Raw genomic sequence first — 24643 nt, 5'->3', positions numbered from 1 at the left:
CATTATCATTCTCGAAGACACTTTTTTAATAATTAGATAATGATATATAAAAACATCACGTGAATGAGATTAATTTATGGTCACTTCGCTGCCCGGTATTGATCATCATGCAGTGTATATTTGCCGTCCTTTGGAGAGACGGGGTTGTACACAATGGATAGGCTATTGCACATTCTCAAAATTTCTATTTTGTTTTTAGGTGTTAGGCCTATTATGATACAGTGTATCATACAGTTGTTATACAGTGCACAAAGGATTTGCATCATTGGTGACTGATCAAACTGTATCCCTTCTGTGTTTGTTCCTGCTACGCGTGTAGACATAATTCGAAAAAAAAAAAACAGCAGCAAAAATCCGCCGGAAATCGAAGAAAATACTTACAAAGCGACCAAACGAACAAACACTCAGACATTAATCAACACAAGTTTCCATTCCCATCCTTATTTAATTTGTTATATTATGTATAAAAGAAATAGATTTCTTCATTTATTTTTTACTGACAACTTTTGTTAATTTACGTTTTGCAATTACAGTCAAACCTGTCTACATCGGCCACCCCAGGGAACGACAAAAGTGGCAGTTATAGACAGGCGGCCGCTATATACAGGTCGGTGGCCATTTTGAATGTCAATACTTGCATTTTATATTAGCAGGAAATAGTACCGCATGCACTTCTTTAAAAACAACAACCAGCAAATAAGTTTGCATATGCAACTATATATAGGCCTATCATGAGGATTTTTGTTGTACAATTTACTTCAGTTTAATATCTTTCTTTTTTTTGCGACTTCTGTTCTTTTGATATTAAAGATAACATTTCGGGCCTGAGGATTGAGCTGCTATGGTTGAGTTCGTAACGGTTTGCATGAATGGGGTTCACGAGTGAGTTCGAGGGGATTGAAAATGTGTAAAGTTGACGTAAACAACAACAACAAAAAAAAAAACAATACCCAGACAAGTACCCTTATTCAAAGGGAAGTTTAAACCCTAATTAGTTGGCATTCTGGTAAAATTCTAAGATGTTCGGCCTATTAGGAGTTGGCTCTTTGCTTTTGTCGCATCTATTCAGGGCGCATGGCGAAGAGATGCATTAATTTTGTCAGTCATGTCGGTGTGATTATGACTGAGCTATAGGACTTAGATTTCACGCGATGAACGTTGAAGTTCGCACAGTCATTTTTTCTTTGTTAAAGATAATATGAATCTAATTATTCATCACTGAAAGCCAACGTAGCGTATTCATGGCTGATTTAGAGGTTTAGCTAACTTTTTGTGGCCGCTATACGCAGGTAAATATTCACCACGGGATAGAAAATCAGTGGCCGCTATAAATTTCGTGCGGGGGATTCGTGCTATTAGCAGGTTGCCGCTATAGACAGGTGGCCGCTAACACAGGTTGACTGTATTAATTACAAAAATGTTCTGCTTACACATAATTCCCCTGTTTCTTTGATGGAAATGAAAATAAATTTGATCTTGAACTTGAACTTGACAGAAACAAAGATTATTGTTGACTTCGTTTCGATGATTTTCATAACGTTATTTTTGACTGACACTCGACAGTCTGCGGTGCAGAGGGATGTTTCCTGAGAGTGTGTACAATCTTCCTTGTTTGTGCTTGATCTATGGACACCATAGACCGTGTTGCGATGGTAGATTCCCATGATTGTGTAATGACTGGTGCACGGTCGGTGAGCGTGCTGTGGCATTTTACTCGTAAGCTCCCCATCGGCCTCATCCTTACCTTCCCATCCACTATCCTAGACACTGTGGACGGCGTTGCTAGATTGGTACATAATTGGTGAAGGCAGTTGGAAAACGGCAAGAAAGTTCAGGACAGTATCAGAGCTCTAACGGTTACAGGTATGATTATGTGTCCGTAATCCATGCCTATTTCATCTACTCTCGGCTGTATAAAACACGTGAGCATTCCTACTATAACAATAAAAGTCTCACTGTAAGATAACCCCGTCGCGGGGCGCTGTAACACAGTAACAGCGCCCCGAAGCAACCCATGCAATTTTAGGAAGCACTCAAATGCACTGCAACACGTAAACAACTCACTGCTCAAAAGGACACTTGGATTCGCAACGAAAAGCCACATGATATAAAACCATTATTGTTGAACAATAGAAACGACTATGTATTTCTCACCATTACCTCCGAAAACAAGATAAATAGTCATCTTTGAGACCGTCTACTCGAGATACTGTCCGTTCGCCGTCTTGTTGGTATCACGTAAATATACTGATCTGCGCATGCGCAAATGAATATTCATATTTTACGTCATCTGCCATATGTACAATGTTGCTCGTATTTGGTTCTCGGTCTCATTTAATAAAGGACACCTGTTCGTACCAATACCATAGGTATCATGGAGTTCAAAGATGCTCTAAGTGAAGTAGAGGAGGATGTAAAAAGAATTAAGTTCAAAGTGGAGCAAATAGAAATTATCGAGAACGCAGTGAAACAGAATGACACCTTCCTAATGTTGCCAACTGAGTTCGGCAAGAGTGCTTGCTTTGGTTTCATCACCAAATCTTGGAAGTTGGATAAAGCAGGGCTGCACACTAACCCATTTTTTTTTTTTTTTTTTGCCGGTCCAACCTGTCTCTGTCGGATCAGTAAATATCCATTTTTCCTCCCCATTTTTGTACTGGTCGGAACAGAAAATTTACTGGTCAACAACAACCTGAAAAAGCATTAACTGGCTTGCAAATTTATTTTCATGTTTTTGTCGACAATAATATTACCCCCCCCCCCAAAAAAAAAGAAAATACATTTTGCAAATAAATATTTGGTAAACTCAAGTGCCTTGTTTATGGATCATTTCCTTGAGAAGGAACAAAAAGGAATCATTTGTGAATTGATTTGTTGATACGAAAAGGAAGTAAAAAAAAAAAAGAAGGGACTGAAATGCGGTTTTTAACTTTCCTCCGAAAATTTCTTCCCGTATCTTACAAGTATGCGTTCTTGAAAGTACACTGCAGGGTCGAATTTGTGATGCTTTGTACTCCTATCTCTTCTTCGTGTATAGAACCATTTTAAAAGAATTGAATGTTTGTGAATTAAAGTGTTAAATGATTATGAACAAAATCAGATTGTATCAAATGCGTTTGTGACTTTCTGTCAACATCGGCGCACGTAGAGTAACACGCGTTACTTAAGTTGCTGCACTTTTCACATTTTTGGTGCTCAGCTGGATTGTAATGATTATATGAATTATTTTTGCTGTATAGTATTTTCTGATGCATGTGCCAGAAGGGGTTCTTTATTTTTCTCCCGATAATCTGTTCGCATTTGTGCATGCGCTCTTGAAAGGTATATACGGCAGCATACGGCATCAGGGTCGAATTCACGATCCTTTTTGCGCTTATTTCTACCTCAAATATCAGCGGGATTGTGACGATTTTATGAACTTTACTTCGGATCACTGTTCGGATGTAATCTGTTGTGATGAACACACCAGAATGGTTGACAATGCGCCCTTTATTTTGCTCCGATAATCTTTTCGCATTTCGTAAATGCGTCCTCTCGGATTAGAAGAAATGATACGGCCGAATTCATGATTCTTTTTGCACCTCTTGTTCTCCTCAAACTTCAACGGGATTGTGATGATTTCATGAATCATTTTGGCTGTAATTTTTTTAATGCACGCGCCAAAAGAGGTTTAAAATGTGTCTTATTTTTCTCCCGAATTTCTGCATGCGGTATGCGTTTTTGAAAAATACACAGCATGCAGGGCCAAATTCACGATCCTTTTTGCGCCTATTGTTTCTCAAATTTCAACGGGATTGCCATGATTTCATGGATTATTATTCGGCTATAATCTTAATGATTCACGTGCCAAGAGGGGTTGAAAATGTGTTCTTTATTTTTCCCCGATAAAATCTTCGAATTTCGTAAATGCGTTCTTGAAAGATCATAACACGGCCGAATTCATGATCCTGTTTGCGCCTATCAATTTAATATCAGCGGGATTGTGACGATTTCATGAATTCCTACAGCTGTAATCTTTTACTTTGCACACACCAAAAGGGGTTGAAATGTGTCCTTTTATACTTTTTACCGATAATCTCTCCCATTTCGTAAATGCGCGTCCTCTCGGATTAGAAGGTATTCACGGCCGAATTTATGATTCGTTTTGCGCCTATATTGTCTCCTCAAACTTTAACGGCACCGCGGTGATTTTATGAATTATTTCGGCTCTAATCTTTTGTAATGCACACACCAGAAGGGTTGAAAAAACATTCTTTATTTTTCTCCCGAAAATCTCTTCGGAATTATTCATGCGTTTTTTGAAAGACAGTATTCAGGGCCGAATTCGATATCCTTCTTGCGCCTATATTTCAACGGGATTGCCATGATTTGATATTCGGCTGTAATCTTTATGATGCACCACCAGAAGGGGTTGAAAATGTGTCTTTTATTTTTCCCCCAATAATCTCTTCGCACTATTCGAATATCACGATTTTTTTTTTGCGCCTATTTCTATACCTCAGATTTCAGCAAGATTGCGATGATTTCGTGAATTCTTTCGGCTGTAATCTGTTGTGATGCACGCACAAGAAGGATTGAAAGTAGTTTTTTTTTCCCGATAATTTCTTCACATTTGTACATGCGTTTTTGATAACCAACATGGCATGCAGGACCGAATTCAAGATCCTTTTTGCGCCTACTGTTTCCGCAAATTTCAACGGGACTGCGATGATTTTATGATTTTTTTTTTAATTTTTTTCTCGTCACATTTTGTGCATGTACACAACAGGACAAATTTCGTTATCCCTTTTGTGCCTATCTTCATTATGAGATCATTCTGAAGGAATGAAATGAAAACAAACGCAATCAGATCTTTATACTGCTGTAATTTTTTCAATTTTTCTAAAAATCTGCACAAGTAAACTCGTTCTAACATGTCATCTGCCACGCTGCTGCAAAGCCGGGATCAGATCATGGGTTAAAAAAAGGCATGAGTGAAATGACCACAGAAATGCGTGCGCCCCTACGAATACATACTCCTTGTCTGATGGCATGACCGCCGATCGCAAGCAAACGAACGATGTAAACGCGTTGGGGAATACCGGCATGCATTTCAGCAGTATTGTACATACACGTATAAGGCTTAAAAGGGTATTGATCAAGCAAGACAACATCCAAAAAAAAAAAAAAAAAAAAGCCATGGGGAGCAATGGAATACAATCCCAATGACCATGTGGATGGATCTGAAAGGGTTAATTTCTAGTTTTTCATCAACCAATCCATTATACCTTTAAGATGAAAGCCAATCTAAAATTTTATCAATTTCACGACAATGATAAAAAAAAAATCCAGCAGAACAGTGCAAAAATGATAAAATCAGATAAAAAATAAGGAAGTTATGACATTTGAAATTTCAAAAATTTTCAGAAGACACTTCTTGTCCCATTGCTATGAATGAATGAATGAATGAATGAAAATGAATGAATACTCAAGAGTCAATTTTATTGATCTGTATGTCACAGTACATAGAAATTTAGCTTCCAATTCTTCCAACTTGTTACACACAATAATTATGAAACACACACGCATGTGGACACACACACACACACATACACACAATCAAACAGAAAGTGACAAGCCTGACAGAAAAAGAAAGACAGGAAGGATCTCCTCTCATACGGTAGTAAGTCTTTGAAAAAAAAAAAAAAAGGTCTCTCAATAAATAATCAAACAATTCTCAACTATTGGAAATAAACAAAACATGTATGTAACAGAAGTGTATTCAATTCAAATCACAGTAGAAAATAAACATGAAGCAAAAATGAATATGAGTCCCCAAGAAGCAGAGCTTGTGAGTGGAGCCCATTGTGAATGTACAACATTAAAACTATAATGTACAGTGTGAAAGGAAACTTGATCTATAGATGAGACATCTGGGGCATTGCCTCTGCAGACTGGGGAAAAAAAAAACATACCCTCTATCATGAAAATCACCTGTTATTTTCTTAATCCTTCACATCTCCAGATGTTCATTATGTGTGCACTTCCTTTATTGCAAATAAATAATGAACCACACATTCGAAATGTGCTTTAAAAACGAAATAAATAAGTGCCGGTAGGCCCGATAGTAAATCATCGCCCAGCATGCATTCTATCTGTTACGTCTCATGAATATTCATTTCAGTTCTCAGCGAGCTGTCCGTTTTTTTTTTCCACACGCATACATTGCGTATTACAGTATGTGCTACGTTTTATCCATATTAGCGCATGCGCTGTGTAAGTCGTACTACAATACGAAATGCGGTAGGACTATAAAAACCTCGGATAAACTCTTTCACAGGGCTCTCAAAACAGATCATATTGTAAATCGACTTCGCCTGCCGTGATTGTAAGTATCTTATCTAAGAGTAAGGCTACTGATTTCAGTATAAAACCCTCTATTTTGGTCTCTGGTCACATAAATGCTTAGCCATATCAGGTGCTTCCGTGACAGGTATAGGTTTGCTGTGCGACCCCTTTACGGTACGTATTTGTCCGTATGGGGTCGCTGCTGCGGTAAACTGTAAGAGTGTAACAAAAATGTTAAAATTCTGAAGTCAAAATCTAACACTTAATTTAACAGCTGAATTAAATTAACTTAACGTTAGATCTAACGGTTAGATCTCATGTGACTGTGAGTGTACGGATGGGAATGTTTACAGTAGGTAGGGTCTACTGGTATTCTAGTAGGTCCTAAATTTACTTCTTGAGTTCTTCTGCTGACCTCACGACCTCGACCTGTGGCCGGCCTGTGGGCCCATTGTTCTCAATCTGTAGACACAAACACAATGATCATAACATTGTCACATTGATACAAATGGCAATGCAACACTAACCTGTATTGTAACCAACCAGTGCTAAAACAGCAAATTTTTCCAGTGACAGTGTGGGTGAAAGTGTACTGCCACTGATGCTGCTGAACATGACAAACAAAGAGGTAGATCTTCCTTAGTGTCTAACGGTTAGAATTAGAAGTGATTATAGAACCTAACAAACGTTAGCGAGACTCAAAAGAATGGAGACAGGTTCATAGTTCATGAGTTGAATAGCCACAGTGACCTACACATTTGTAGCCTTTATTGGGATAGTGATTCATACAGCGACTGGGCTGTAGTTACATGTAGCCTTGGGATGACACTAAACAGTTTGATGTTTCTAGAAACATATCCATTTTTAGGGAGGATGCAGGAATGGTGCTGACAAAGATGGTTTCATTACAATTTATATAAAAATCAGACTGCAGTAATTAGAGGGGCACATGTGCCCCCATTCATTTTAAAAATTTCTGTTTTAACCCCCCCCCCCCCAAAAAAAAGGGGGGGGGGCAAGTGCCTCCCTCCCCCCCCCCCCCCCCCCCCCCCCTTTGGATCCGCCACTGATGTTGTGCATGGTTGAATTTTGGCACGGGAATTCAAATTTCAGTGTGGACAGGTAGGGCCTACCATAAAAGTCTGAATTGAATTTGAAGAACGCTCATAAGTACTAGAGACTGGCTGTACTTTGCTCACATTGCAGTGTTATAACTTACAGGATAATTATCAATACCTGGTACTATGAATGTTTAAATTTATCTACTGTGAATTTTTGTGAATTGTGCCAGTTTTGGTTGATATCCAGGTGTGCTCCAGTCCAGCCAAGCGTTGTGTATTTGTGAGAAAGGGAGATGTCGCTGACACAAGTTCATCCGCCCCTTCTGCTGCGTGCATGCTATACGTGCAGCTGCCTAGTCCTACCAAAGACCACCCCATCCCTCAGCAGAATCCCCTCACAGCGACAAGAATGCCTCTCTCAAAGACATTTTCACTGCGCAACGTCGACAGCAAATTCTTCCCTGGCACGAGAACAGAGCTCCTCTTTTTCCCGCCGCAGTCAACTCAGAACTCTTACCTCTGTCGGCGGCAAGAAGGCCGGCCACGAAATGCCAGACTCGATGAGCCGCAATCCCGAGGGAAAGGACGTTGACATCATGCAGCTGGTTGGGAAACACCGGAAACGGTACACAAGTGTGTATTCGTGGGGCTTTACTTACACGGGTGCGCTCGGAGTTCCCGCTTACTTCTTTCCCACTAAGAGGAAGAACGCCATACGCAAGCCGAAGAAGTTTCAGTCCACACCGTACAAGCTGAAATTTGATGAAAAGGTGATTTTCCTTTTAACATATCCATGCCCCATCTCAAAATGCATTTATGATTACAATGTGAATGCCATGTTCCATGAATTTTTTTTTTTTTGAGATCTTTGCAATCTGACATAATAAGAATGCCAATTCTTTGTCTTATTTAATCTTGGGTATAGGGTGTTGTAATCAACGAAATGTGAAACTGAAATTACAACCAAAATGCAAATAGGATCCTACATTGAGTTGAATCTGCCCTAGAGATCTACAGAATACAGTGACAGAATAAGGATTAGTATCCCTTTTCAGAGAAAAACCATGTCATTTCACACCTAGGACTTGGAGATGAGTACCAGGGGGTGTTTCATAAAGCTGTCCTTGAAGTTACGAACGACTTAAGAACGACTGGAACACGTTCTGATGTGCTCTACTTATCAGAATTTCAATAATTCAGCACAAGAACTGCATGATCACCAGTCATTCTTAAAGTTGTTCTTAGCCTAAGAACAGCTTTATGAAACACCCCTCAGGTGTACTTGACTACACTTGTTTACACTGTACAGGTGTACATTGTACTTTGTACAGTATTAAAACCTAATAAAGAGGTTGGATAAAAACAAAACCCTGTTGTATACGTATGGTGATTTTGTACAGTTTGTAGGTCTCAATTCCTTACACTGTATTATATTTGTTTTTTTGTTTTTGGACCTGGTATTGTAGTAAGAATCCTGATGTAACAAGATAATTGTCATATGAGAAGGTTTCCCTGTATTACTGTAACCAATGGCAACATTTTACTCACCTCACAAATATCGTTTGATTCACAATAAACACACCATGAGGTACTGGTTAATGGCACATGTACATGTATGTAATGTTATACAAGAAAGCCGAGTAGGGGCAGCTGTTAAGGATTAAAATTAATTTTCAACATCCCCAGATCACGACAGCGGCATGTGGCTACGGCTTCACCCTCATTGGGAGCAACACCTTGGACACCCAGAAAGTTTGGGGCATGGGAATCAACACCAACTCACAGCTGGGCTACCAACCCAAGGCAGAAACTAGTGGTAAGATGTTGAATCTCTTTCCACCAGCACAATAAGTCCTAATGAAATCCTTTTTTTCTCCCCCTTTTAAGAGGAAATCTACCCTTAAAATGAATAAACTTTAAAAGAAAGAGAAAAATATTCCCTACAGAACGATACAAAAATGGAAAAAAAAAATCGGATAAGAAATAAGGCAGATATGACATTTTGAAATTTAACATTTTTTTTTTCAGAAAACATTTCTTGACCAGTCCAGGCAGGAATACTCAAATGAATAAGTTGATGATGTCATGTTCTCACAATTTCTTGTTCATTTCATGTACAGAAATGACAAAAATCTCATATTTCAGCTTTATAAATATAATACTTGCCTTAAAACCACCCAAAATAAAAAAGAATTAATGTTAACGCTAATATATCTTGGTATGAGAACTTGCTTTTACTTGTATTAGCTGAAAATAACAATTTTTCCGAATTTCATATTTAACATTTAATGAAAAATTGTGAGGATATTATGATGGTATGAATATTTATATCGCTTTCTTTTGAAGTTTATTTATTTCTTTGCTAGATTTCCTCTGTAAATCCCTTGTGATTAGCTTGGAGTCGTGTGATCTGTTATGCAGCATAATGAAATTCAGTCCTGAATTTCCCCCATAGAGTTTTTAGCCTGTGCCATTCAGCCAGTGCCAGATATATTTGAAGATTCTGAAAGGAGAATGAAAGGTGTCTGACTTCAATGAAAGACTCACTTTATATACAGGTAGTCTACTAAAACTTGGGTTTAGGAGATTTCAAAAACAGTAGAATCTGTTTAAAGTCTGATAGACAGAACTGCCAACTTGCATAGTTTTGCAATCTGTTTATATCATATTTAAAAAAAGAATCAAAATCAAGAAAGGTGTGTTTTTTACAATGAAAAATATACATATATTTTTCTGTAGAAATCTTGATGTAGTATGCGTAGTGTGAGCAACTTTTGCATGTTTGAAGGCATTTGAAACCCAAGTACAGTATGAGGATTAGCTAATGCAGAAATTATAGTAGAATGCATCAGTGTAAAAGTTTGAGGAAAATTGGACAATCCAGTCAAAAGTTATGAGTTTTGTAAAGTCTTTAAAGTGAGGGCATGTTGATATCAGATAAAATTTCAGGAGAGGTAAACAAACCAGTCATTTTTTCAACCCCAAATGTGCCTTTTTAGCCCTCGGAATACTGTGTTGTTGTTTTAACTAGGATAGCATCCTTATGTTGTATGCCCACATTGTGTACATGTTTTACTGTATTGATATTATCAGTGGAAGGGATGCATACAATCATCTCACCTACCCCAATCCACCTGCCTCTCATGTTCCCGAGGAAGACGCGAGTCACCCAGGTGGACTGTGGCCGCGCCCACTCGCTGATTCTCACCGACGAGGAGGGAGGTAAGGATACCATTTTGTGTGTGTGTGTGTGTGTGTGTGTGTGTGTGTATGTGTGTGTGTGTGTGTTGAAGTACAAGGTACATATTTTTATCCACTGGTGTACTTGTATACTATGTGTACGTGTATATTATTGGCAACATGTTACCATGTACATGTATTATTACCTCCGCCAAGGGAGGAGGTTATGTTTTCTTCGGCGTTTTTTGACAAGTTTGTTTGTTTGTCCGTTGGCAAAACAACTCAAAAAGTAGAGAACGGATTTGGATAAAGCTTACAGGGAAGATTGAGATTGACACCAATAAGAGATAATTAAATTTTGGTAGTGATTCAGGAATTTTTGTGGATTTTATGAAGGATTTTCAAAATTTTGACAGGTAGGGTCAATGAACTTGGGAGTTCAAGCTGCTTTTTTTTTTTTTGAGGTTTTCATACACACACTACAATTTGTGCTCTAGTTTCTGCTGCTTAGGCGAGGCGGGCCGTGCAGCTGGAGGTTGGTGAGGTAACAAAAAGATTCTATATTGGGGAATCAGACTACTTTCAGCATGCATACGTATGGGTAGAAATCATTGATCTCTATGGAAGAACAAGATCAATGGTGTATATGAACTGCTTTGCAGAGGTCTGTGCTCTCAGAGTGCTTCTCTAGGTCAGAATGTTATTTTAGATTATGTGCACTGTATGCAATGCCAGCAGAGAGAATGGAAGCATTGATTAAGAATCTGAAAACAGAGAGGAGCTTTGTTCTGTGTGCATGAAACCAGAATAATCACATTCCACGATGAACATTCTCTCTCTGTCTCTGTCTCTATCTGTTCCCCCCCCCCCCCCCCCCCCCCCCAGTGTTTAGTCTTGGCAACAATGCACACGGCCAGTGTGGAAGACCAGTCATAGAGAATGAAGACTACAGGTTAGTAGTATTTCTTTATTACCCACGCCGATGAAAATCGGCAGGGGGTTATGTAAAGGGTTCCGTATGTTTGTTTGTTTGTTTGTTTGTTTGTTTGTTTTTTTTGTTTGTTTGTTTGTTTGTTTGTTTGTTTGTTTGTTTGTGTACAAGATAACAAGAGAACGGGTAAACGGATTTGCACGAAATGTTATGGGGATGTTTGGATAATGGCAGGAAAGAATCGATTAGATTTTGGTGATAATCGGTTGACCCTTGCAAATTCTGTGTGACCTTGAAGTTTTGACCCCATGGTATAGTGACCATTCCGAAAATTTCCCGTTTCTCACTTTGCGATTTTCCGCTACCATACGAAAACATAAACTCCCCAACAATCCGACTTCGCTGCTCAAATGTTCATAAGAATTCTGAAATTTACGTTTAGGCCTATTTGAGGGCTATGTCCTTCTAGATTTATGAAAGTTCGTTCTCCGTCATCACAAACTGGCCCGTATTTTGATGATTTTTCAAATTAACATTGATTGTTTTTTTCGTTGGAGGAGCATTTTGCTCGGTCGCAGTCACACTGCACGATATGCGTGCTCAATGTCAATGCATGTGCAAGGCCGCTGAAAATGCATCGCGCTCTACACTGTTGGTGCAAAATTGCACCGGGGACGTTGCGGCGCTCGTTGGTGGCCGAATACTGGTGCAGTAGACATTTGCATTCAACCCTTGCATTGAATAATTCCCGTAGACACTAATCATAGGGGTAATTGCCTAGGGGATACGTAAATTTTGTTTTTCTTTTGCGCTTTTGTGGATACCATCAAAGATCGTACACTCATACGACCTTTGATATCATCACACTCTCGGCTTGCTATAATCAAAATATCCCGCAAGAAAACGGCGTATTTCTCGGTTTTTAGCACTTTTTCCGCGACCCGTCACGTAGACAATACTCTTAAAACTGGACTTAATTCGCGCGCGCTTGGAAAAGTTCCGATTCTGCACTTTTGACGGTGGAATTTGGGATTTTCGATGGGTTTTTGGAGGAGACTTAAGGACTTTCCTGTACGTGAATGAGTGTTAATACCGTATGTGTAATGATGTGATTTGCGTGTGATGTGACTGTAGAACCAAAGATCGTACACTTCAGTGTACGATCTTTGGTAGAACTCACTGGCTGGTGATAAAGCACACTGGCAATTAAGTGGCCGAATTCTGGTAGATGACCGAATGCACATTATGTTTACCCTGACTTTGTACTTAGGCGTGGGTCTGCCGCCTTTGACGGCCCCTCTCTAGTTCTGAATGTTATTGAAATATTTCCCAATCATTAAGCCAAATCAGGACAAAGCAAAAACAGAAACAAAACAAAACAAAAAAGCACACACACAAAAAAAAGCACACACATGCACACACACACACACACACACACACACACACACATGAACAAAAGGAGAAAATGGTGTAATTAGATATTATATGGAGTTTATTTGAATACTGGAACTTCTGAATTAGGCCATAACCACTTGAAGGAAGCCTGATGTGTCAAAACGATAATAATGACTCTGGTATATTGCTATAGTGCAGCTGCTACATAATACTGTGTTGCAATTTAGGAGGCTTCTGTCTTTTTTAGATTATATACACCCAAAAGGGTTAAAAACTTAAAATCACAAACTTAATGGAATTTCCTCATTATTACAAAAGTACAGATTATTCCATAGAGATAAAGGCAACAGGAACCCCCTGCCAGCACCCATACCACAGTGTGGTAAATACAGTATGCCATGTATGATATATTAAAGGTACAAGGTCCCGATGTTTTAGTCAAATGCGTACGCGGGCGCACGGCGCAAGTTTCCTATAGAGACCTACGCTATCAACTCCTCTTTAGCGCTTACGCTTTGGCCCACTTCCCCGAGTCCGAAGAAGTCCGATCCACTGTAGTCAGTGGTCCGATCACAGTTCGGCTCATGATTCGGCTGAGAGGAATGACAGCTTTAGCAACCTTCTTTTGTGACGTCGTAATAAGAAGCACATATGCACACACTATGGCATTACTACAGACTGCGCGATGCGCAGAGAAGACAACGAAGGCAACGTTACTTAGCAACACTTATGCACTTTACTCTTGATGACAGCTCAAATTCGGTAATCTTCGTATCAATGCTAACGGTGATCGGCAGTAACATCAACAGCGCCCTCTACACTACCGGGACTATGCCCCTTTAATGATACCTGTTTATCTCCCATTCTGTACTTTTGTTGTAGATGCCTACAAGTCATTCAAACTAAACATTTTTCTCTCCATTCAATTCTTATTTCTGCAGTTCAAATAAAGTGGTGCACAACATCAAGGGCATTGAAGGCAAAGTGACTCAGGTGTGAATCAGAGTAATTTGACCTTTTCTTGTCAATTCATGGATTTAAAGGCTGACAGTTAACAATATCTTGTACTTGTATGTGCACCATTTATTGTCCGCTCTTAGTAGGTCACGGGGGTTCGTACAGTATGTGGTCAAAGCTCACAGGGAACAATAATTTAGTGTAAATTTTTGACTACCAGTTCCCATACCTGGTGCGAAGTGTGCTCGGCTGAATCCTGAGCATTGTGTGTTCATCTTGATTGTGTACAATTGCACTTGGTTCATAATCCCTATAACAAATTGTGTTTATGGCTTTATGCATAGCAAACAGTAAGGGCATTGAAGAGAAAGTGACTCGGGCGAGAATCAGGGTGATTTGACCCTTCTTTAATAGTCAGTTTGCTGATTTATTGATCGTAGGTAAGGTGTGCTACGTATATGCGCAGTTATATTTTGTTTGATTGTATGTACACAACACTCAATGTTTTGTATTTATCTATACACTTGCAGTGCTTATCAATGCTTTCTTTCTCTTCAATTGTTTCTCAAAGCCATAAAGGAGTTTCAGTAAATGTTGATGCTGTACGATTGTCGATTTATGTTCTATGAGATGAAGCAGGAAATATTGTCTGCGGTGTGAATGATATCCTGCCTTATGGTTGCTCCCCACACAGATCGCATGTGGACACGATCACAGCCTCTTCCTGACGGACGCTGGTCACGTGTACAGCTGTGGGTGGGGTGCAGATGGCCAAACAGGCAAGTGATATGCCTCATCAATATTCATGATCAACTTTACAATATTGCCTCACCTAATTTGCATATTTTAACTTTTTTTGACACAATGAAAGAGCCCTTGAGTTATCTCCTCCAGAAAGCAGGGGGAATAGTTGAAGAGTTTGTTCGCAAAAACCGATAAGTCCATTTTTGAAGATTTTGAAGTACGGTCGCTGTCATAAAGTACAAAATAATACCTCTTAAATCATATATTGGTCAATACATATAAAGGTACATTTTTGAAGTTATGGTCAAAAGAAGCAAAAACTTTCTTATTATTCTCTCTATTTTTCTTGACCTTTAATCGCAAATATCTCCATTTGGCAAATATGGACCTATCGGTTTTTGCGAACAAACTCTTCAGTTTTATTCTTGATGTACAATGTATGTCAGTAAGTCAAGGAAATGTGTACTTTTCACACAAAATGGAATTTTGTGAATATTTCGTTATATTTTCTTGTTGCACATATGCAATGTCACAAATGGTAGTAGTCTTCTCCTCCCATGATGGCTGCACTGAAAATGTAAAAATTCATAATCTTGCAAAGGATTGTGTGATTTTTCTCAAAATATCTTTGCTAATGTGTTTTGCTAATATTGCCACATTCACTCAATCCACAGGTGTATTTGGATTTCATTTCTCTATAACATTTATTCTTTCATTATTTGTTTGAATTTTGTTTGATAATTTTGTATTAAGATAATTTATGCTTGTTTAACGGGACATTTATATGCATAAAAGACCAAAAATGGTTTAAAATATGAAATCCCTGTCCCGATACTCTCTGATATGAAATTTTCATTGAGGAATAATTCTCGCTATCGCCAATGACGTAAAAAGTACCCGGATGTGGCTTTCTCGTCAAGATTTAGTGCACTTGGTAGCAAGGGCACTTCCGGCGCGGGGCATAATTTGCACAACGCTAGCGTGCGCGTACGTGTACCTTACCTATAGCGCAGCGCCGACCACGGATACTAGTACAGTAGGCCGCTGTACTTGATACCGCCCGAGCCAGCGGGCGCGAGTGGCCAGGCCTGTCATACTCGTACACTGTAGTCCCCGCCGGCGGCCGGCCTTGCATTAGCATGCACCATGTGTACCACTGCACGCAGCGCATAAGCTAATACATACCGGTACAGCGTAATGCTTGATCATGCGATCGATGTGCACATCACAGATCAGTCATCTCTGCATATACGCTGAAAATATGCTGGAAAATATTCACCCACCTGGATATACAGTATATCGTCATGGAATGTCCATCCTTTTTCTTTATTTATTCTCTGTCGAAATGTCGCGAACACAATCGGGAACGAACAGTGATCTCGAACTTATCCTGTCTCCGAGGCAATTTCCTCCAAGTAAGTACGTACAATGTACGTAGGCAATAGGCCTACTACCTAGTGCTACTACCACAACTAGTAAGTCGCGCGTTCACGTACTGCGCTGTGGAGTCACCCGCAAACTTCACCCACGCTGCCACGTCACGTCTCGCATGCCAGTAAGGGTCCTATTTCTGCAGATTTTTTTCATTTATTGTCGTGCGAACAACACATGGCAGCTTCGCAGCAACAACCAATAGTTGTATTGACAGCAATTTCGTAAGAATGGAAAAATTTCAAATCATAGTAAAGCTGAAATTCAAGTCGAGAAAACCGGAAGTACACGTAGAATACAGTCGGTTGTGTGTGTAAATAGCATTAGTCACGTATCACGCGCGTACGAACGGAAGTGACTTTGCTACCGGACTATCCCATAATGCACCGTAAATGACGCTTAAATCAACATCCGGGTACTTTTTACGTCATTGGCGATAGCGAGAATTATACCCTTGTCCTTGTAGCTCACTACACAAATAATCACAAATAATGTGGAATGTATGAGTGAGATGGGATATCATCTTCTGTTTTCTTTTCCTCTCCAGGTCTAGGCCACTATGGTGACACCAGTATTCCCAAAAGACTAGAAGGAGACATCAAAGACATCCCCATCACACAAATCTCCACGTTTGCTGACTGCTGTCTGGCTATATCAGGTACTGTCAATCTTCCATGAAATCTTGTCTCTCCCAGAGAGCACACCCGCCCCTCACAACGATATTAGTTACGTTCAGATGGTGATCCTTCTCGAGGATATTAAAGCTAACTTTGAGGATAAGCTTGTTGTTGAGTATGAAGCACCAAGTCTCGCATGGTCTCTTTCGTCATGAAATGAAAATTTAATGACTAAATGTGACCCGCTACAACAAAAAGGTCCTAAAGTCGCGCACGGTCGAAGCCGTGAAAATCGAGTTTAAAGTCAGAGCATTAAAATTGGTCAAAACTTGCGATTTTTTGATTTTGATGTATTATTGGAGTCTAACATGTCTTCTATCATCGTCAAAATTTTGAAGCAAAATGATCAAAGGAAAGATTTAAAAAATAATGTTTTTCTGAGCCATGTTTTTTGGCGTTTCAACAAAGCAGAAACTGGTTCGAAAATTTGGATCGAGCGCCACAGATAGGTTCCGCCCCTAACAACGACCAGAGTGATCTCATTGGTCAGTTTGCTGCTTGCTGCTAACCGAAGCGTGAAGTTCGCACACTGCCCAGTCGAGTGGTGCGTGCGTGCGGGGTGCGCTATGCTCAGCCGCTTCTCACATCCTGGTCACTGATTGGTTGGTGAGGAGACCGCCGACGCTGATGTGCTTGAATGAACTCTTCGGGGGTTGCTAGGGCTTACCTTCTATTGTCCAGAGGTTGAAACTAACTTGCGTGTCCCTTGATCGCGATTGCGTCGAAAGGAAGACTTTAAGGGCGCTTTTCTCGAAACAGTGATTTTCCAGACGTCTCGACATGCTCTCTTTTAAACATCGATATCTCCGCAGCCGATTATTTTTTATAAAATGTTTTATATATCCATTTAAAGCAGAAAGATTAGGGGATTATATCATGCAATTTCGTTACAAAGAGACCATGCAACACTTGGCTCCCCATACTTAACTACAAGTTACCGTCGAGGTTAAGGATCACCATCTAACGTAACTTCTGACTGCTTTGAGGGTCATGGAACAAATCCTACATAGACCCCTACTGTTCACTCTTTAGTCTCAGACATGTTTAGACCTGCATTTTATTCACAGGTCATAGCATGTCAGTTAAAAGTAAACAGATTCTGTTATACCTTTGTTTCCACAGAGATTTTTTTTCTTATCGATCCCTCGTCTGAAGCAAAATTTTCTGCTTCCAACCACCCACCAAAGTTTATCAGATCACAGTCTAATGAATCCGACTTGTGTTGGTCGACTATCAGGTCAGTGTCAGACATGTCGGGCGTGTTCCGATGAGGTGAGATCGGCTGATGGAGGAACTACATTGTAGGCTCAAAGCTTAGTTTGCTGTCGAACGCAACTTGCTGTCACAAGTCAAGTCAGTGTCGGATAAGTGTTGAGTCTGTCCGGTGAGTGTCGAGTTACTTGGATATGTGTCAGATTAGTGTTGTATGGCTATCGGGCATGTCCAGCTGGTGTCCTATGTTGTCTGTTGAGTGTCTAATGACTCAGGACTTGAGTCGCCACCAGATCGGATCTTCAGACCGATGAGATACCGACATAACCTTTCGGCCCTGGAGAAGTATTCTCATCTGAACACACACCTCTTGTATTGCACTATTGCATGGACTGGTATCTGTGAATATTAAAACCGCTGTTTATTAATTGGAGCATTGATTAAAAAAATGTTGTTTACTTCTTATTATCACATTTGATGCATACAATGTATGTATATTTAAGCTGTATCACAAAACACCCTACTATACAAAAATTCCTAATAAAGTTGCAAATACGAGGAGATATCAGTACTTTTCTCAATAAATCATAATCATTTTAATAAAACCAATTGTTCTCATTTTGTATAGTTAACATTGATAATACTGATTAACACTTTCTTTTTGGTTATTTCAATCCCTAACTCTCATTTAAGAACTATTTTGAGGCACTAAAGCTGTTTTTTTTTTTTCTTTCATGTGCAAATGTTAGCACAGGGCTTTATTGTGTGGATTTTAATGTTTGATGTCTTTCAGACCAGGGTGAGCTGTTTGGCTGGGGGAACTCAGAGTACAACCAACTCAAGTGTATCACCGAGGAGACCCAGGTCTATGAGCCCCGGCACATTCCATTCAAGGAAGTGGGGAAGGTTACCAGTGCTTCCACTGGAGGGACCATTTGCGCCCTGACCAATGGTAGGAAATAGTGACCGTTTCTTAAAGATGTTAAAGATTATTTTAAGTTTTTAGAGTTTCAATAGTGGAACTTGTGATCTCAAGCTGTGAACCAGTGTGAACCTTTCAGTTATATCGAAATTAAAAGAGATTTATATATGGTTTATGGTAAAGACATCCCTTGATGTGTGCAGAGAGTATTGAATACTTTAGGTCTCAGTGGCCTGTATTCAAAAAGGTGGTTTGAATGAAAACCATTGTTTAAATTTAGTCCATGGACTAAAATAAGCATGAAATAGCCGTATTTTACACCTATGTGGTCATTGATGGAATTTTGTTGGAGAACACAATTTGTCACTTGCATCATGTATACACTAAATTTGCATTAATTAAGCATGAACTAAGTTTACTATAACCTCCTTAGTGAATAAGGGCAATTAAAGGTATTGTTTACCATTGGGAGCAGTGATTTTAAAAATGTTAAAGTTATCACATTTGATGCATATATGTAGGCCAGTTGTATTATAGAACATCCTACCATATAAAAATTTCACCATGAAACCTGAAATATAAGGAGACATCACTGTTTTTCTCAATAAACCATAACTGTAGATGGTTTATTTTTGAAACAATTTTATCAAAACTATTGTTCATATTTTGTATAACAATACTTAACATTGATTATACTGATTTAAATCTTTACATTGGTTGTTTCCATCCCTAACTCACATTTCAGAACTATTTTGAAGCACGAAAGCTTGGTTTTTGTTTCATCTGTAAATGGTAAATAATGACTTTAAGTTTACAAATATCAGTCAGCTGGGATTTACTTCTTTTTTGCTCCATGGAACAAAAACAAGATTTACTGCCTGATGAAGTAAAATTCACGTAATTATCTTTAATAAGATGTTTAAGACTGGTTGTTGCTGTAAATTGCAATAAGTAAAATTTTTTTTAGCTTGCTGTTGAAGTTCAGCTGTAATTCATGCATCAAATATACCTGCAGTTTTCTTCAGCAATATGCTATGCTGCCAGACTTGCAGTATTTTTTTCATGTCTGTCTGAACTTTCTCCAGATGCTGGTGAGGTGTGGGTGTGGGGTTACGGCTTCCTTGGTAGGGGACCAAAGCTGACGGACACGGCCACTCCCGAGTGCATCGACATGAACCTCTTTGGGAAATCCCCTTCCAAGACTGATGTGGCCGTCTCCAGGGTCTGGTGTGGTCTCCACTACTTTGCAGCTGTAACAAGTAAGAATGCTGCCCCTCTGGGAGAAAATACTTTTTTTTTTTATTGTTTGTTTGTTTGTTTGATGTCTTCATGTAGCTGCATTCCCAGCGGCCCTGAATTGGCAAAACAACATATCTACATGCATCCTCTTTTCCAGTAAATTGAGTTTAAAATTTGGCAGAAAGGTACTGCTCTGTAAGTGTTTTGTTTTATGTTTCCTATAATCATACCCTTAAAGGAACAACAGCATAAAAAGTATATTGAATCCAAATTGATTTCACTAGACCAGATTTCACTAGGCAAAACATTGTAACTCTCAGTCAAGTGCACATGGTGCATGTCTCACTGCATCATTCTGCGCATGGTTCTGCACGTGGTTCGCTGAACCCCGCACAGCCATGCAGCCTATTACTGCATAAACATGTATATGGTCATGCAACGTATTGCATGACTGTAGATACATTGTTTTGTAAGTTCATGACCGACGCGTGTTGAAAAGGGGCCACATACTTTGTTTTACCAACAAAATTCTAACATTTTGAATTGGGAGGGGACGTCATATCTCGGTATCAACTGGATGCATTCTGATTTCAAGATTTGGTTAAAAGTTTTATTACACGGAAAAACATTGAAATATGTCACTAAGTCAATTTTCCTCAATTTCAACATAACATTGTTTTGCCATCTCCCGGCCACCAGTGATCACTTCACTGACAGTAGGTAGTGTACATCGCAACAGTGGTGTACGTAATGTATGCTGTTTTTCCTTAGAATTTAAACATTTTAACATAAAATTCATAACATGTTTCTGTAGGGAATGTTATAAAATGAGGTAAATCATGTGAGTTCTCTAGGAGCTCTAATTGAGTTTGAAATCACTCTTTTTGTCTTCCTTGTGTGAACTTGTTTGTTTGGGTGATAACAATAACAATAAAAATAATAATAATAATAATAATAATAATAATAATGATAATAATAATAATGATAATAATAATGATAATAATGATGTCTTATTTACCTGGGGTAATCTCTTCAGTGTTGCCACTGCTCTACCAGAGGGCTCTGCTATTATCATTACCCTAGCATTGCCAGGTACCCTAAATATACACCTGGGTCGAGAGGGACATAGTGGGTAAAAACATCTTGTCCAAGGACGTAAGCACTTGGCGGGCGGGATGTGAACTCGGGTCCTCCGATCGGGAGTCGGGAGTCTTATCCACTATGCGACAGTGGCCCCATGATGGAGAAATCCAGATAAGAGAAGGCCAGACAGCTACAGTGTAAACACACGTTTACACACCCATTCTTTCTCCCTCTTTCCTCTGTTTAGACAAAGGGGACCTCTATACCTGGGGCACCAACGGCTCCGGCTGCCTAGGCCTCGGCCAACTTCACAGTCAGTACTTCCCTCTCAAGGTGAGCAGAAAGACTTTTCCCTACTTGGGAGTGGGAAGGTCATTTAAGCTGCTTCTACCATCATCCCTCTTTGCAAACCCCCATAGTTCCTTCAAAGTTTTATCTGTTTCCCGTCTCAAAGATTTTTAGCTCAGATTGCTTCACCATTCGGCGACATATAATGAGAATGCCTCCTGAATTTTTTAATTGCATGAGAGTCTGAAAGATTTCCAGTAAAGGCGACAGGGGGTTTGGCATCACTTATTGAATATGGTGAGGAAAGTACTCTCATTCTGTTTGTTTGTCTTGTCACAATGTGGTGTGAATTAAATATTGTATGATATTCTGCAGTAAAGCTGTAGTCTGACTATCTAGCTATTTAGCATCAAAATGAGGTATATATCTGTCAAAATGAATAAGGAGTGGGAAAAGATGTCTTCTATTGCAATGGAAGTATGATTAAAATGTACTGTAAAAGATTCTTCAATGTTTTTTTTTTTATACATATGAATATACGTGTACATGTATATTAAATACTGTCAAAGATTCTTGTACTGATGTCAATTTTGTCCCCTGCAAGACTGTTAGTCCCCACACGCTTTGTACAAGACGCACTAGGTTTCCCAAGGCAGTGCAGTAATTGTTGCCAGATAAAACCTTAAGAATTCCATGCTCATTGATGCCTTCTCCCGTGTTGCCATGGTAACGTGCTACAAGTTTCTCTTCAGGCCATAAAATGACCTTAAAGTGATGGTATGGTTTTGGTTTAGATAGGGGATTCAAATCGAAAGTATTTGTGAGATAATTAGAAACTACTTATGAAATATGATAGAGCATAAAGAGAAATTCAAAGTGTATTTGATGAAAATTGGTTTTGAAATGGCTAAAATCATAGAAGCAAGGTAAAACAAATTGGCCATAATAAAACATAGATCCCACCTTTCATTAGGACCTCTTTGTTTGTGGATGTCTGAGCCATTTCAAAACCAATTAGCCCGTTGAGGACGAGTCCCGAGTATACTCGGGCAGGTGTCTATGGGAATTGCGTGTTGTAGCAAAATCAAACCGTCCTCTACGGGTTAACATGAAATAGAGTTTACATTCTTCTAATAGTTACTCTATTTCTTTAGAGGTTTTTCATTATGCCACAAAACAGTTGGAGACCTGAAGCCCCTCTCAACCCAGGCTATACCATTCCTTTTAACCCTAATATGGCCGGGGGGGGGGAATCCGCCCCCCTCGACGTTTCATGCTATGATTCTGTTACGCGAGAAGGCCTCGTCGCAAGGCTTCTTGACTTTGTTTGTTTCGCACAACTTTTGAGACCAAATTTGCGACGTCCGCGCATACTTTTGCGAAGCCACGCCCGTTTTTGTAACGGAATGTCGCCCCAAAACGGGCACAATTTTGTGATTTTGTGTACATTTCCTATGGAAAACAGTGCTCTGTCATGAAAGTCATAAAAACCTGATTATTTTTACAATTAATCACTTTCATTGATTAGTTTTGTGCTAATTATGGTAGAAAAGTGGTCAGTGACAATTTTCAATGAAAAAACAATGAAAAAACAGAAGTTGAAAAACAGAAATACATAAGAAATTCTGAAAACAATAAACTACATTAAAAGAATTGAAATGAGTTTTGGAAGTTTTTGTGATGTACAATTGTTGAATATGCTAAAACAAATTTACAGATCAAAACTTAGACTCTCAATGCTTTTAATTAGGCTAAATTATGATCTTGAGGTTAATTTGCATAATTAATTAATTAAAATTAGAAATTGATTGTTTCAAAAAATCTTATGACATAATCTTGGAGATTATGACGCGGGTCTCACGCATGCAAAATTTCATCGCGATCGCACCACCGATGGGGGGGGGGGGGGGGAATCCATCCCCCCCGGTCTAAGCATAGCCAAAAAAGCCCGGCCCCTTTAGGGTTAAAACAAGGTGTAGCATTCGCAACAATTATATTGACAACCCACTGATACCCTCTTCCTGGTTTCCATGGTAACATGCCGTAAGATACTTTGCGAAATTCACAAAGGTGATGTCAGTTTTTCCATTGATGCATTCTTCATTTCCGTGGTGAAGTGCTACATCTCGGTGTCTAGGCGAAACAGTGACTCTGAGTACATATACATGTTTGCCTCCATAATATTATTCACAATCATGTTGATGTTGGTATTCTCCCGATACCTCTTTCTCCGTTTCCATGGCGACTCGCCAAAGGTCTCTCTTCCGGGCCAAGTGACCCACGTGGCATGCGGCGTCGACCACACCCTGGCCTTAGTCAAGAAAGACCTCTGATGCTCTAAACCCGGTCACAGCCAGCGACATCACATCGGTACACAATATCAATATCATTTTAAAGAGCTGTTGAATATGAGACGGTTATAACTTGCCAGAGAGAATTTATTTTGTATCTCGTCATTTAGCGGTACATATATGAATATCTATGTTCGTGAAAACAAGAAAGAAATGGTATCGTGGATACAAATCATATTCTCTTAGCTGCAGATAGTACCAAAGGTCAGTGATGGATGTAAACAGAGGAAGGCAATTGACCTTTCTTTGTTTTAATCCTAGAAGCAAGAGGTTGCAGTTTATTGTATTTTTCTTGTGCTAGCCAGGTGATATGTTTGCTTTTGTCTTCATTATGGGTAACGGAACTTAACCCATTGGAGACTAGTCCCGAGTATACTCAGACAGGTGTCTATGGGAAACGTGTATTATAGCAAAATCAGCCCGTCTTCAATGCGTTAAACTGAAGAGGTGGATGCGAAATGGCAATCAGTATTGTAACATTGATCCAAAGTTCATCAGGGTGCAAATGATTCAGTCTTATGCTGTCCAATTATATTCACCCCCATAATATAATATGCATGGATAGTATAAATGATTTCAAGCTACAGTAGTATCATTTGCGATTAAGCAGTCTTCTTCAGAGGGAGTCATTTAAATGGGAAGTTCATCCTTAATATAAAGTTTGTTGAATAGAACCAGAAAAGTGAGAGAAACAGGATAGTGAAAGTTTGACCAAACTCTGACTGAAAATTCTGTAAGTAGCAAAATTTTGAAGATGTGACCAATGGAACAGAAATCAATAACTTTGTGATGTAGCACATGTAGCATGTAAGCTCCACCTTCCATTTGCCCTGTACATGAAATTC

The 24643-nt window shown here is 39.3% G+C and overlaps 1 protein-coding gene across 1 annotated transcript; it reads left to right on the top strand.

Moving 5' to 3' along the window:
• The first annotated feature begins 1863 nt into the window (after positions 1-1863).
• On the top strand, positions 1864-24623 carry LOC139711643 (RCC1-like G exchanging factor-like protein). The gene is made up of 12 exons (XM_071623503.1): positions 1864-1922; positions 7636-8158; positions 9075-9204; positions 10482-10610; positions 11454-11520; positions 13836-13887; positions 14546-14630; positions 16574-16684; positions 18709-18867; positions 19923-20096; positions 21407-21492; positions 23703-24623. The coding sequence occupies exons 2-12, from the start codon at positions 7682-7684 to the stop codon at positions 23778-23780; spliced, it is 1548 nt and encodes a 515-aa protein (XP_071479604.1). The 5' UTR covers positions 1864-1922; positions 7636-7681; the 3' UTR covers positions 23781-24623.
• The last annotated feature ends 20 nt before the right edge of the window (positions 24624-24643 follow it).

This window comes from Diadema antillarum, unplaced genomic scaffold (genome assembly GCF_040938485.1).
Source record: "Diadema antillarum isolate AM-2024a unplaced genomic scaffold, OU_Dant_1.0 seq00001677_RagTag, whole genome shotgun sequence".
Taxonomy (NCBI): Eukaryota; Metazoa; Echinodermata; class Echinoidea; order Diadematoida; family Diadematidae; genus Diadema; species Diadema antillarum.
This window is presented reverse-complemented; position numbering and strand designations above follow the sequence as displayed.